This window comes from Panthera leo, chromosome D1 (assembly GCF_018350215.1).
Source record: "Panthera leo isolate Ple1 chromosome D1, P.leo_Ple1_pat1.1, whole genome shotgun sequence".
Lineage (NCBI taxonomy): Eukaryota > Metazoa > Chordata > Mammalia > Carnivora > Felidae > Panthera > Panthera leo.
Genome location: NC_056688.1, coordinates 59,482,663 through 59,496,001, shown reverse-complemented (window position 1 = coordinate 59,496,001; position 13,339 = coordinate 59,482,663). Strand labels below are relative to the sequence as shown.

Here is a 13,339-nt window from a genome sequence, read left to right as displayed (position 1 = left end):
CTAAGTGAAATTAGGCAGAGAAAGACAAAAATCAACAGGTGAACGTAAGGGAAGGGAAACAAAGATAATATAAAAACAGGGAGGGGGACAAAACAGAAGAGACTCATAAATATGGAGAACAAACAGAGTTACTGGAGTGGTTGTGGGAGTGGGAGATGGTCTAAATGGTTAAGGGGCACTAAGGAATCTACTCCTGAAATCATTGTTGCAGTATATGCTAACTAATTTGGATGTAAATTTTAAAAAATTAAAAAAAAAATCTGCATCTACAAAAAAAAAGATAAAAATTCTCAGAAAACTAAAAATAGAGAGTAACTTAAATTGATAAAGAATATCTACAAAAAAATTTGCAGCTAACATCATACTTGATGGTGAGAAACTTGAAGCTTTCCCAGTAAGGTTAAGAGCAACGTAAATGGTGTCTCCTCTCACCATGCTTTTCAACATCATACTGTATGGAAGGCCTAGCTAATACAGTAAGACAAGGGAGTAAAATGTATACAGATTTGGAGGGAAGAAATAAAACCACCTTTATTCACAGATGACATAACTGTCTATGTAGAAAATCCAAAAATGTCAACAAAAAATCTGGAACTATTATAGCAAGGTTTCAGGATGATATAAATCCAGCAAGGTTAATATAAAAAGAGCCAATTGCTTTCATATATATATATATATATATATATATATATATATATATATATATATATATATATATATATCACCAATGAACAAGTGGAATTTGAAATTAAAAACACAATACCGGCGCGTCTGAGTTGGTTGGGAGGTCAACTTCAGCTCAGGTCATGATCTCACGGGTTCGTGAGTTCGAGGCCCATGTCGGGCTCTGTGCTGATGGCTCAGAGCCTGGAGCCTTCTTCAGATTCGGTGTCTCCCTCTCTCTCTGCTCCTCCCCCTCTCATGCTCTGTCTCTCTCTGTCTCTCAGAAATAAATAAACGTTAAAATTAAAAACAAACAATACCATTTACTTTAGCTCCATGAAATTGACATCCTAGCATAAATACTAGTATAAATCTAGCAAAATGTTTATAGGATCTATATGAGAAAAACTATGAAGCTCTGATCAAAATATTAAAGAAGAACTATTTAAATGGAGTGATATTCCGCGTTTAGGTATAGGAAGATTCAATGTTGTCAAGATGTCAGTTCTTCCCAGCTTGATTTATAGATTTAGTGCAATGCCTGTCGGAATCCCAGCAAGTTACCTTGTGGATATTGACAAACTGATTCTAAACTTTATATGGAGAGGCAAAAGACCCAGAATAGCCAATACAGTATTAAAGGAGAAGAACAAAATTAAACACACTATTATGTCCACACAGTTGTTTATAGCAGCTTTATTCATAGTTGCCAAATGTTGGAAGTAACCAAGATATCCTTCAGTAGGTGAGTGGATAAATAAACTGTGGTACATCCAGACAATGGAATATTATTCATTAAGAAGAAATGAGCAGGGGCGCCTGGGTGGCGCAGTTGGTTAAGCGTCCGACTTCAGCCAGGTCACGATCTCACGGTCCGTGAGTTCGAGCCCCGCGTCAGGCTCTGGGCTGATGGCTCAGAGCCTGGAGCCTGTTTCCGATTCTGTGTCTCCCTCTCTCTCTGTCCCTCCCCCGTTCATGCTCTGTCTCTCTCTGTCCCACAAATAAATAAAAAAACGTTGAAAAAAAAAATTTAAAAAAAGAAGAAATGAGCAATCAAACCATGAAAAAACAGAGGAGTCTTAAATGCATATTACTAAGTGAAAGAAGCCAATGTAAAAAGGCTACATATGATTTTAACTATATGTCACTCTAGAAAAGGCAAAACCATAGAGACAGTAAAAAGATACGTATTTGCTAGGGATTAGGGGAGGATGGAATGATAAATAAGCAGAACACAGAATTTTTAGGACAGTGAAACTACTCTGTACGATACTTGAATGTTGTGTACACGTCCTTATAGGTTATATGTTTGTTAAGGTAAACTGAACTTTGGGTGAAATGATGTGTCAGTGTAGATTCATCAGTTGGGACAAATGTACTACTCTGGTGGGGGATGTTGATAATGGGGGAGGCTATGTGTGTTTGGGTGGAGGGGATATATGGCAAACGCTGTATTTTTTGTTCAGTTTTGCTGTAAGCCTAAAAATCCTCCAAAAAAGTCTATTTTTAAAAAATGGACAAAAGTCTGAATAAACTTTTCTCCAAAGTTAAGATATATAAATGGCCAATAAACATATGAAAAGATGCTCAGCGTCATTATCCATTAGGGAAATGCAAAATTGAAATCACATAGCGAAACCATTTCCCACCCACTTGGATGCGTTTATGAAAAAGAGAATAACAAGTATTGTTGAGGATGTGGAGAAATTGGAACGTTCACGCAGTGCTGGTGGGAATGTAAAATGGTGCAGCTGCTGTGGAAAACAGTTTGGCAGTTCTTCAAAAGGTTAAGCATAGAGTTACCATACGACCTAACAGTTTCACTCCTAGGTATATATCCTCAAGAGAAATGAAAACGTCTACACAAAAGCTTGTAAATGAATGTTCGTAACAGCATTATTTTTAATAGCCAGAAAGTATAAACAACCCAAATGTCCATTAACTGTTGAGTGGATAGATATAATGTAGTATATCCATACAGTGCAGTGTTATTTGGCAATAAAAAGGAATTAACTGCAGTACATGCTACAACCTGATGAACATTGAAAACATGCTAAGTGAAAGAAGCCAATCTCAAAAGACCACATACTGTATGATCCCATTTTTATGAAATGTCTAGAATAGGCAATCTATAGATAGAGACAGAAAGTAAATGAGTGTCTTCTTGGGCTGGGGGAGGATGGAGAGTGACTGCTAACTGGTATGTGGTTTCTTCTTATGGTGGTAAAATGTTTCAAACTTACACAGTGGTGATGGTGGCACAACTCTGTGAATATACAGAAAAGGACTGTGGATGAATTTATGGTATGTGAATTAGATCTCAGAAAAGCTGTTATTAAAATAATCAGGTACATAGAAGTATATGTCTTTGGACACATTGTGGAATGTGAGTGCTGGGATGCAATAGCAGCAGTAGCAATGCTTTAATGGGCGTATGAATTATCTGGCTATCTTATTAAGTGTAGATTCTGATTCAGGAGGTCTGGGATGGAGTCTTGAGATTCTGTTTCTTAATAAGCTCTCACGGTGCTGATGCTGCTGGACTATGCCCCATGCTTAGCAAGGCAGTAGAGGATATTTGTTTCTTCATTGAATGGGGTCAGTCTAAAGAGCCTTCCTGGAGCCAGGAGGATTTGGCCAGCATTTTGTACCAAGGCAGAATTGGTTTGGTGGAACAGAGGGCATTAATGGACAAAGTAACCAGCCTGTGTAAAGACTCAGAGACCAGAGGGGATCTGATACTTGAGGGGGTGGGACAGGAGGCCTATTTGTGGGGTTACATGGGTGGGTCCCTGAGTCTTTTACACCAGAGCATTTTCTATTTTTATGAAATTTTCTCTTGCCCTCTGCCTGACATTTTGGTTTATTCTTTCAAATCTGGACTTAGGTAGATTGGCATAACTATAGGTGCCTTGTGAGCTTCTAGGAGAGGGGTGAGTGGTTGGCAAGAAAACATTCTGTATGTGGGTCTTGGGAGTTGGATGTCAGCCCATCAATCAGTAACCATGCCTAGAGAGCCTCCCTAGTTAGCTAACCTGAGCTCTGGACAGGGCACAATCAAGACTGTCTTACTTCTTGGACCCAGATGAATAAACTCATTAATGAGGGAGCAAATAAAGCTGTATTTCCAGATGGTACAGGTTAATTATAGTTGTAGTTTAGAGCTTTCCTTGTCTTTCCACTTGCACTTGAAGACCAGTTTGTATCTAATGTAAATAATCGCTTGGTTCAGGAGGCAAATATTAAAGCCAAATCATATCTTTACTCTTAGGATTCACAGTACTCCATGAAGTGCTAAATGGTCCTGTAAGTCCAAGTCCAATCTCAGCCTTAGTGTTTGCCTTTCTGAGCTGTTTTCTCTGAGGCTCTGAAAGCATTACTGTTCTGTGCTTCACCAGCATTTGGTTCCCCAGCCTCTCCTGTTACTTTATAAAGTACTTCCACTCTCCCAGGAGGAAAGGCAATGAAATCGCATGGTGACCTGGAATGTTCTTACGTTCACAGCCCCACAATGAAATCAGAAGTCTTATTCTTTATTTTCCAGATGGAGAGACAGTATAGACTATATGGACAGTAGCATGCTTGACCACTATCTCATGGAGAGGCACCCCTGTGTCTGGCCTAGTTCTTTGGATCTTCCTTAGTTTTTCCTTCAATAGACTTGTCTGGCTTCTTTGAACATGTAGTTATGTTGTCTTGGTTTTGTCTTGTTTTGTTTTGACATAGAGTTTTTTAAACATGATTTTCTGGGTGCTTCCTGGTGTCAAATGAATACTTCTTTCCCAGATGCTTATTAAGTACTTTTCAAGTGTTTGTTTATACTCCCATTTAAGCATCTCCAGGTAAGGTGCTGGTTTGTCAGCATACTTATCATATTGTAGAGAATTGTGTTCAATTCCTTCAGTACTCGCTGAGTGCGTAATATATGCTCAGCTCTGTTCTGTTCTCCTTGAAAGACACAAAGCTGTGTATTCTCCTTGGCGCTGTGGGATCTTCCAGGTTTCTGGGATGGGAGCAAGTTACACAAAAGCAGGCTAGGAATAGAGTGAAGCAAACAAGGCACTTAGGGTACAAACTTTAAGGAGACACTCACTTTCAAGGTCATGCAAGTGGAGGATTAGTACCTGACAGTGAGTGCCTCCTTAAATTTTGAGCCCTAGGTCCCTTGCTTACCCCGACCTTAATGCTGGTCCTGCCTTAAGAAGCAGTTAGATCACTTGGCAATCATGTCTAAGATAACATAAGACTATGAATGAATGGCATGGAACAGTGCTTCTAAAATTTAATGTGCATACAGATCATCTGGAGATCTTATTAAAAGGAGGATTCTGGGGGTGCCTGGGTGGCTCAGTCAGTTAAGCATCCAACTCTTCATTCGGCTCAGGTCATGATCTCATGGTTTGTGGGATCAAGCCCTGTGTCAGGCTCTGCACTGACAGCACAGAGCCTGCTTTGGGTTCTCTCTCTCTCTACTCTCTTTGCCCCTCCCCATGCTCATGCACTCATGCTTATAATAAACTTTTTTTTTTTTTTTTAATTCTGATTCAGTGGGTCTGGAGTGATGCCTGAGATTCTGCATTTCTAACAAGCACCCAAATAAAGTTGACACTAGCCTTTGTACTACACTTTGAGTGAGAAGGAGAAAAATCCATGCTTGAGAAAACCAGAGGGCCACATTCACTAAGCTAGAGGATCAGGGAAGGCTTCTCCAGAGAAGGTGAAATTGCAGCTGGTTCCTCAAAGGACAAGTTGGACTTGGATGGGAAAAAAGAGAGGGAGACATGGCAATCAAAAGGAAGGATATGCAAAGGCTAGAGACAGGAATGAGACCCATGTGTTTTGGGACAATGAACAGACTGGTTTGGCAAGATGCAGGTTCAAGTTGGAAAAAAGGAAAAGAGTTTTGATACGTAGTGTGAAACCATATGGATTGTTTCTTTAGAAATATGGTCCTTAATTGTCTGCTCAGGTACTGCCCAAATGGGCATTTCCATTTCTTCTCTTTTTTTTTTTTTTTTTAATTTTTTTAAATGTTTATTCACTTTTTGAGAGACAGAGACAGAGTGTGAGCAGGGCAGGAGCAGAGAGAGAGGGAAACACAGAATCCGAAGCAGGCTCCAGGCTCTGAGCTGTCAGCACAGAGCCCGATGTGGGACTCGAACTCATGAACCGAGATCGTGACCTGAGCCAAAGTCAGACACTTAACCAACTGAGCCACCCAGGCACCCTGGGCATTTCCATTTCTTATATCCACTTGTCCTTCTGGGATACTCTGGGGCCTCTTTTTTTCCGGGGGAGATGAAGGCCTGAGTCAGGACACCTGAATATATTCTGTGAGGCATTGTGTGAATTAGGAAAAGAGAGGAGGTGGTTGACTTCATTATCCTGATTGGCTGGGTGAAGCCTTGAGATGTTGTTGTTGTTTTTGTTTTGTTTTGTTTTAACTTAGCTGGGACATGTAGAAATCAGAAAGCCCTCCCTAAAGAGTGATGGGAGTACACAATACACACATATAAAAGGATGCCTGGTAAATATGTGCTGATTTGACTCAGTAGGAGAGTTCTGCCCATTTTAAATCAAACATTCCATGTAAAGTACTTTTCTGAAATTATCATAGGAACAGTGGGAAATTGGGCCTTGAACATCATAGGTACTAAAAGAATATTTGTTGATTGATACATTTGAGAATTGTCTCTCCTCTTGACATCAAGAAACATTTTCAGTTCAGGTCAGTAAAAGAATGTATGAAAGTAATGTTTTTGACTTATGTACTGACACTTGGGTATGCTTTTGTGTGGCTGCAAGGAAGCAGAAGACTGCTTTCTGAGTCCTGAACTCAAAGAGTTTATTTTTGGGCAGTGGTTTTCAACTGGAGGCAGTTTTCTTTCCACAGGGGACATTTTACAATGTCTGTAGACATAGTTGCTTCTGTGGAGATGCTATTGGCATCTAGAGGGTGAGGCCAGGGATGCTGCTAAAACATCCTACAGTGTACAGAGAACTCCCCACCCCACCAAAAAAATGAACCAGTCTCAAATATCCCTAATGTCAAGGTTGAGAAACCCTGTTCTAAAAGGACAAGACTAACAAATAGAACCAGAACTTTGAAGTTGGAAGGCCATACTACTAGTTAATAGCAGAGCAGACTGAAGCTTAGTTCACCCTAGTCTAATGTTTTGCCTGATGCCATAAAGCCATTTAGACTCAAACAGCATTATATGACAAAATATTTTATTTAGCTTCATCTCCCACTAATTCTGATTCATACTTTTTGCTCTAGCCATACTCATTTATTTGTATGCTATACAAATAAATAAATAAAGTTGTATGCAACTTTATTCCTTCATGTTTATGTTAGTCCCTTTGCCTGGAACATTTATTTCTCTTATTTTTTCATCTGGATGATATTTCACATCTCCTCTGGGAACTCTCTCCAATCTATAACACCCCAGATTGGATCAGAAGCCATTTCTTTATTCTTCTCTAACTAGTCCTCAGCATATAATAAAGAAATTTTCTGTATATATGTGTGACTTCCTGACAAGGCTGTGAACATCTTAGGGGTTAGAGTTACTCTCCTATCCTCATTGCCTTGCATATACATACAATATACTGTCAGTCATAGACATGAGACAAAGTAAGTGGTTAGAGAAGGGAGAGATCAGTGGGAAATAGAGTATTGGGGAAGGTTCCATACAGATTACGACACTTGAAAGCTTCTTGTAATTCCTTGAAGATAATGATGAATGTATGAGCACCTTATGTTGGGCAGGGATAGTTCTCAGACAGTAATGGATTTTTCTTGTGGTGTCTTTCTACAGGTTGATATGTCGGACCTCTCCCCAGAGGAGCAATGGAGGTAAGTGTGACAGTGTGGGCCCCTTAGGCTGGAAACTATAAATTAATCCTACTAATAGAGTTGTATATCTTCCCTTTTGCTAACTTGGCTGTGGGGAGGCAGTGACTCTTGACCAGTAAGACAGGTCATTTGGGATCTTTCCCAGTACTTGGGTTACTCCTGAGTAGCTCCTTCAGTCCTGGGGAGTAAATAGGTAATTGCACCAAACCATTTATTTGGGTTTGAACACTACTAGTTCTGCCATTTCCTAGCTGTGCGGTCTTCGGCAAGTTACTTAGTTTCTTACTACCTTAATTTTACCAGTTTGCACAATGAAGATTACGACAGTACCTGTACCGCATAGAGTAGTTGTGGGGATTAATATATGTGAAAATCTTAGAACAATGCCTGGCATGTGGTAAGCTTCCAGTAAGTGTTGATTATCATCATTAATATCATTATCCATGAACAGGGCAGAGAGCTCTGGGTGAAAAATGAGAGATGTGTCTTCTGATCTCAACTCTGCTACTAACATGTTTTGTAACCAGAGTGAGTCAACAAATATTGTCATGATTACTCATCAGTAAAGAACTTTCAGAGTGCTTACCCCACAAACTTCACAAGGTAGCTGACCAATGAGCTGAAATCAACCATGTAGACTTTATTAATAGTGCAAAACCGGGGCGCCTGGGTGGCGCAGTCGGTTAAGCGTCCGACTTCAGCCAGGTCACGATCTCGCGGTCCGTGAGTTCGAGCCCCGCGTCAGGCTCTGGGCTGATGGCTCGGAGCCTGGAGCCTGTTTCCGATTCTGTGTCTCCCTCTCTCTCTGCCCCTCCCCCGTTCATGCTCTGTCTCTCTCTGTCCCAAAAATAAATTTAAAAAGTTGAAAAAAAAAATTAAAAAAAAAAAAAAAAAATAGTGCAAAACCCCCCTTCATTTAGATTATAAAAATGGAGAATTGCAAAGATACCAACTTATATGACAAACCCAGCAAGATTTTAGGTGACTGTAAGCTTAATATGTACTAGTTTTTTACCTCAGCTATCAAAACATTCCAAAATTTGGAAGATGTTTCTAAAAATATATTATCTGCTTTAGGGTGGTGATAGTTCCACCGTGCTCTGCTTCACTGAGTCCACATTGATTTTGTTGTAAACACTGTATATTAAGAAGATCTTTAGCTAGATAATGTCTAGAAGAAGGCAACCAGGTTTAATGGTTTTCACATTATATTATATGAATAGTGTTGAAAAGAACTGTTAGCCTAAAAGGGCACAGAAAAGTGATAGTAGGAAGAGGATAGTTTTTGTTTTTGTTTTTAAATAAGATCATGACAAATCTTTGAAAGAGCAGCGCTGGGTAAGAAGAGTGAAAATATCCTTTGTTGTTCCAGAGTATAAGATTAGGTCCAATGGATTGAAGCTATAGATAGATATTTTGTCTCGTTATCAGAGACAGCTTTAATAATTGTGGTATAGTGAACTTCTGCCCTTAAAGCATTGGAATTTTATTTCTTCATAACACATGTGAACACCTACAATGTGCCAGACACATAGTTCCCTAACTACTTTAAGAGGCAGATGTTCTCAGCCAGTGGAAGTATTCAAACAAATATTATAAAGATAATGTTTGCATTGGGTGGGAACCTGAACTAGATCTTCTCCGGTATTTTCTAGATATTTCTTTGATTTTTTGTTGTGTACATCCATTCAGTCATATACTGTCTGCGAATAAGAAATTTATGTCTTGTTATCTTTATAACTCCCCACAGTCTTTAGGTTTTTAAAATGCCCTTTGCCCTTTTAGTTTAGCTTATCCTCACAACAACCCTATGAGGGAAGCAGCAAAGATATGGACTCTTTTTGACAAATGAAGAAATTGTGATGTAGAGATGTGAATTTTCTTGGCCAAGGCCACATGGATGTCTGAACCTAAGTTTTTCTGACTTACACTCCATATTTTCTTTTTGTCAGATTCTCCCACCTAGGATAAACTCTTAGGTGCTGTGGCTGGCTGCTGACATTTGGCTGCCCACTCCCCTACCATGTTTCTTCCCTAACATTTTATTATGAAAAATCTCAGAAAAATTGAAAGAATTACACAGTAAACACCTTTACACCCACCATCTAGATGTACAATTAACTCTTTGCTTTATCATTTATCTCTTATGTAATTCATCCCATTGGGTTCTTCTTGCATAGTCTCTCATTGCTCCTGGGAACTCTATGAAGATACCATTTATGTTGTCCTATCCCTCTCTCCCTAATATCCCCATGCATGGAGAATTTGCATAAAAGCTCCTGACTACAGGCTGTATTTATATTTAGTTTTCTAACTCCTTCCTTTTTTCTCTCTGTTGGCTGACTCTGACCCAGAATGGTAGGATTGACTCTTTTGCATTCTTAGAGGAAGCTCTTTGCCTATATTGGCCAAGGGAATCACTTGTTGCCAGTCCTCTGGACCAGAGAATGCCTGTCTTAGATTATATGAGTTTTCGGTTGTACTCTTCCTTGAGCCCTTGAGGAGGCTATTTACCTGTGGACACTGATGGTGTAGTCACTGTTGAATTAGTATAAAGTTGAAGCAGTCCAGATTTTTCAGGCATTAACTAGCTTTCAGAATCCCTGGTCCTGACAGAGAGGGTAGGACAAATAAAGCAAGACTTTAACCCTGGAATTAGTACACATCTGCAGTATTACTTCTTAATTGGTGTCATAATATCACTGAGTAGGATTATGAGACTTTATAGCTATAACCTTTTCTCTGGGTTACTTTCTCCTTCCAGTGACAGGTTGAAATAGGACTGAAATGGGCAGTGACTACAGGCTTCACCTGGGACCTCTTTCCTACAGGAAAGGTGTCAGCTGTTTCTGCTCTTGCAGGTGGGCAGCAGACAACCCACCTTTAACTCCAGTAGCTGAATTTTTGACTGGGGCCCACAGAGCTCTGGTTCTATCCCCCAGTGCCTGTTCTCTAAAATTTGTATTTTTCTATTCTCTAATTTGTACAGTACCTTGCAGCTGCAAAGCACAAGAATATGTTCTGAGCTATGGGATGGTGGGATGTCCCTGGAAAGCATTGCTATTTTACCATCACACCATCCCTGACCTGCCTTACCTCATCTGTTTGGCTTTCAGGGTTGAGCACGCACGCATGCATGCCAAGCACCGTGGCCATGAAGCCATGCACGCTGAAATGGTCCTCATCCTCATCGCTACTTTGGTGGTGGCCCAGCTGCTTCTGGTACAGTGGAAACAGAGGCACCCCCGCTCCTACAATGTAAGCTACTTTGCCTCTCACTTCTTTGTATGACATTCATCAACAGACCCTTAGTATTCTGGGGTCCAGCCTAACCCAGGCCACATATAGGTGGGGAATGGACAATAGTAATAAACTTTATATATGAATGGTGAAGAGTGTATGGCAAATGTGTGTTGAAGAGGCAAGTAATCCAGATTGTGAAAATAGGGATAGAACCTAAGGCTACTTCCATGGCCAGAAAAGGTAGGTCTTCCCTTGTAAACATTTTGGGACAGATTCATGAGGAGGTGTTCATCAGAAACTATTCAAATAGAGGGAGAGGTGATCGCTTTATTGGGAAGACCAAGCCTCCGAGTAAATATTACAGGTAGGATTTAGATTTAAAAAAAAAAAAAAAAAAAAAAAAAGTAATAATTGAGGAAATGAAGAACAAAACATGTAAAACATATAGAAAATGTATAGCTGAATGGCAGAAGGAAACCCTCCCTTATTGGTAATTACTTTAAATGGTTTAAATTCTTCTATTAAAAGGCAGAGATTGGCAGACTGGTTTAAAAACCCCATGAGAGGGGTGCCTGGGTGGTATAATAAGAGTCAATTATGTGTCCGACGTTTGATTTTGGCTCAGGTCATGATCTCATTGTGAGATTGGGCCCTACATCAGGCTCTGTGCTTACAGTGCAGAGCCTGCTTAGGATTCTCTCTCTCTCCCTCTCCCTCTGCCCCTCCCCTGCTCATATGTGCATGCTATCTCTCTCTCAAAATAAATAAATAAACTTAAAAAAAACAAAAACAAAAACAAACCAGGTGCCTGGGTGGCTCGGTCGGTTAAGCATCCAACTTCGGCTCAGGTCATGATCTCACAGTTTGTGAGTTTGAGCCCCGGGTCAGGCTCTGCACTGACAACTCAGAACCTGGAGCCTGCTTCAGATTCTGTGTCTTCCTCTCTCTCTGCCCCTGCACCGCTTGTGTTTTCTCTTCCTCTCCCTCCCTACCTCCCTCTCTCTTTCTCTTTCTCAAAAAATAAATAAATAAACATTAAAAAAAAAAACCAACCATGAGAGACTCATAAGACACAGATATTAAACGTAAAGGGATGGAGAAAGATATTCCATGCACATGATAATCAAAAGAGAGCTGGGGTGGCTATTAAATATCAGACCAACAGACTTTAAATCAAAAAAATTTACAAGACATAGAAGACATTATATATCGATAAAAGGTTCAATCCAACAAGAAGATACAATAATTATAAACACATACATACCTAACAAAGGAGCCCCAACATATGTGAAGCAAAAATTGACAGAATTGAAGGGAGAGATGGACAGTTGTACAATAATTGTTGAAGAGTTCAGTACCTTACTTTTGGTAATGGAAAGAGCAACCAAATAGAATATCAATACTTAATAGTGGACTTGAGCAGCATTAAAAACTAATTAGACCTGGGGCGCCTGGGTGGCGCAGTCGGTTAAGCGTCCGACTTCAGCCAGGTCACGATCTCGCGGTCTGTGAGTTCGAGCCCCGCGTCAGGCTCTGGGCTGATGGCTCGGAGCCTGGAGCCTGGAGCCTGTTTCCGATTCTGTGTCTCCCTCTCTCTCTGCCCCTCCCCTGTTCATGCTCTGTCTCTCTCTGTCCCAAAAATAAATAAAAAACGTTGAAAAAAAAAAAATTAAAAAAAAAAAAAACTAATTAGACCTAAGAGACCCAAAGGGCACACTCTAACCAGCAACAGCAGAATACATACTCTTCTCAAGGGCACATTGACTGTACTACAGGATAGGACAGATGTTACACCACAAAACAAGTCTCAATAAGTTTGAAAAGATTAAAATCATAGATTTAACTACTGTGGATTAGGACATGGCAGGTGTAGTGTACTGGATTTTTTTCTTAGAAGTTTGTAATCTTTTCATGGGCAACCCTTTTTTAACATAAAAACTTGGCAAACACCCATATGATAATACTTTGTAAAGAATATACAATCACATATATAATAGTAACAATAGCTAGTATTTATTGAATTCTTACTATGCCAGCCACATTCTAAGTATTTTAGGTGCATAGATTTAGCTAATCCCCATAATAATTCAGTAAGGTAATTTTTTCTCCATTTACAAATGAGGAACTGAGACAAAGGCTAAGTAACTTGATCTAGTGATAAAACCATTATTTGAACCCAAACAATTTTACTCCAGGGTTTTTAATCTTAATACCTAATGGTTCTTTTGCTCAATTATATGCTTTTTCATACCTCTGGTAATATGGCCAGACATGCCCAGGGGTCTGTAGCTCACATGATATGAACTGCTCTATCTCATTTAATCCTCCTAATAGCCCATAAGGTAAGTACCATGAACAAACTGAGGCCCAGAGAATTGACGCATGAAGGGAATACTAATAGAGCCAGGATTTCAATCCAGGTCTTTTATTTCCTGTTTCATAATTTCTGCTGTACTATAGGTTGCTTGAAGCAAAAAGCAACCAGGGAACTGAGGGGTCACCTAGAGCATAGAAGGAAGAGAGGCTAATCTTTGCCCTTGAACAGACACAGGTTCTGAACCTTACTGGCCTATA

General features: G+C 39.9%; 1 protein-coding gene across 3 annotated transcripts in view; it reads left to right on the top strand.

Moving 5' to 3' along the window:
* Positions 1–13,339, top strand: part of RNF121 (ring finger protein 121) — an 83,476-nt gene that overhangs the window by 24,082 nt on the left and 46,055 nt on the right. For all 3 annotated transcript variants that reach the window (XM_042904339.1, XM_042904340.1, XM_042904338.1), the window contains exons 2-3: positions 7,485–7,522; positions 10,639–10,780. In XM_042904339.1, the coding sequence (XP_042760273.1) occupies positions 7,491–7,522; positions 10,639–10,780 (174 nt within the window). In that variant the 5' untranslated portion in view covers positions 7,485–7,490. The remainder of the gene's footprint in view (positions 1–7,484; positions 7,523–10,638; positions 10,781–13,339) is intronic.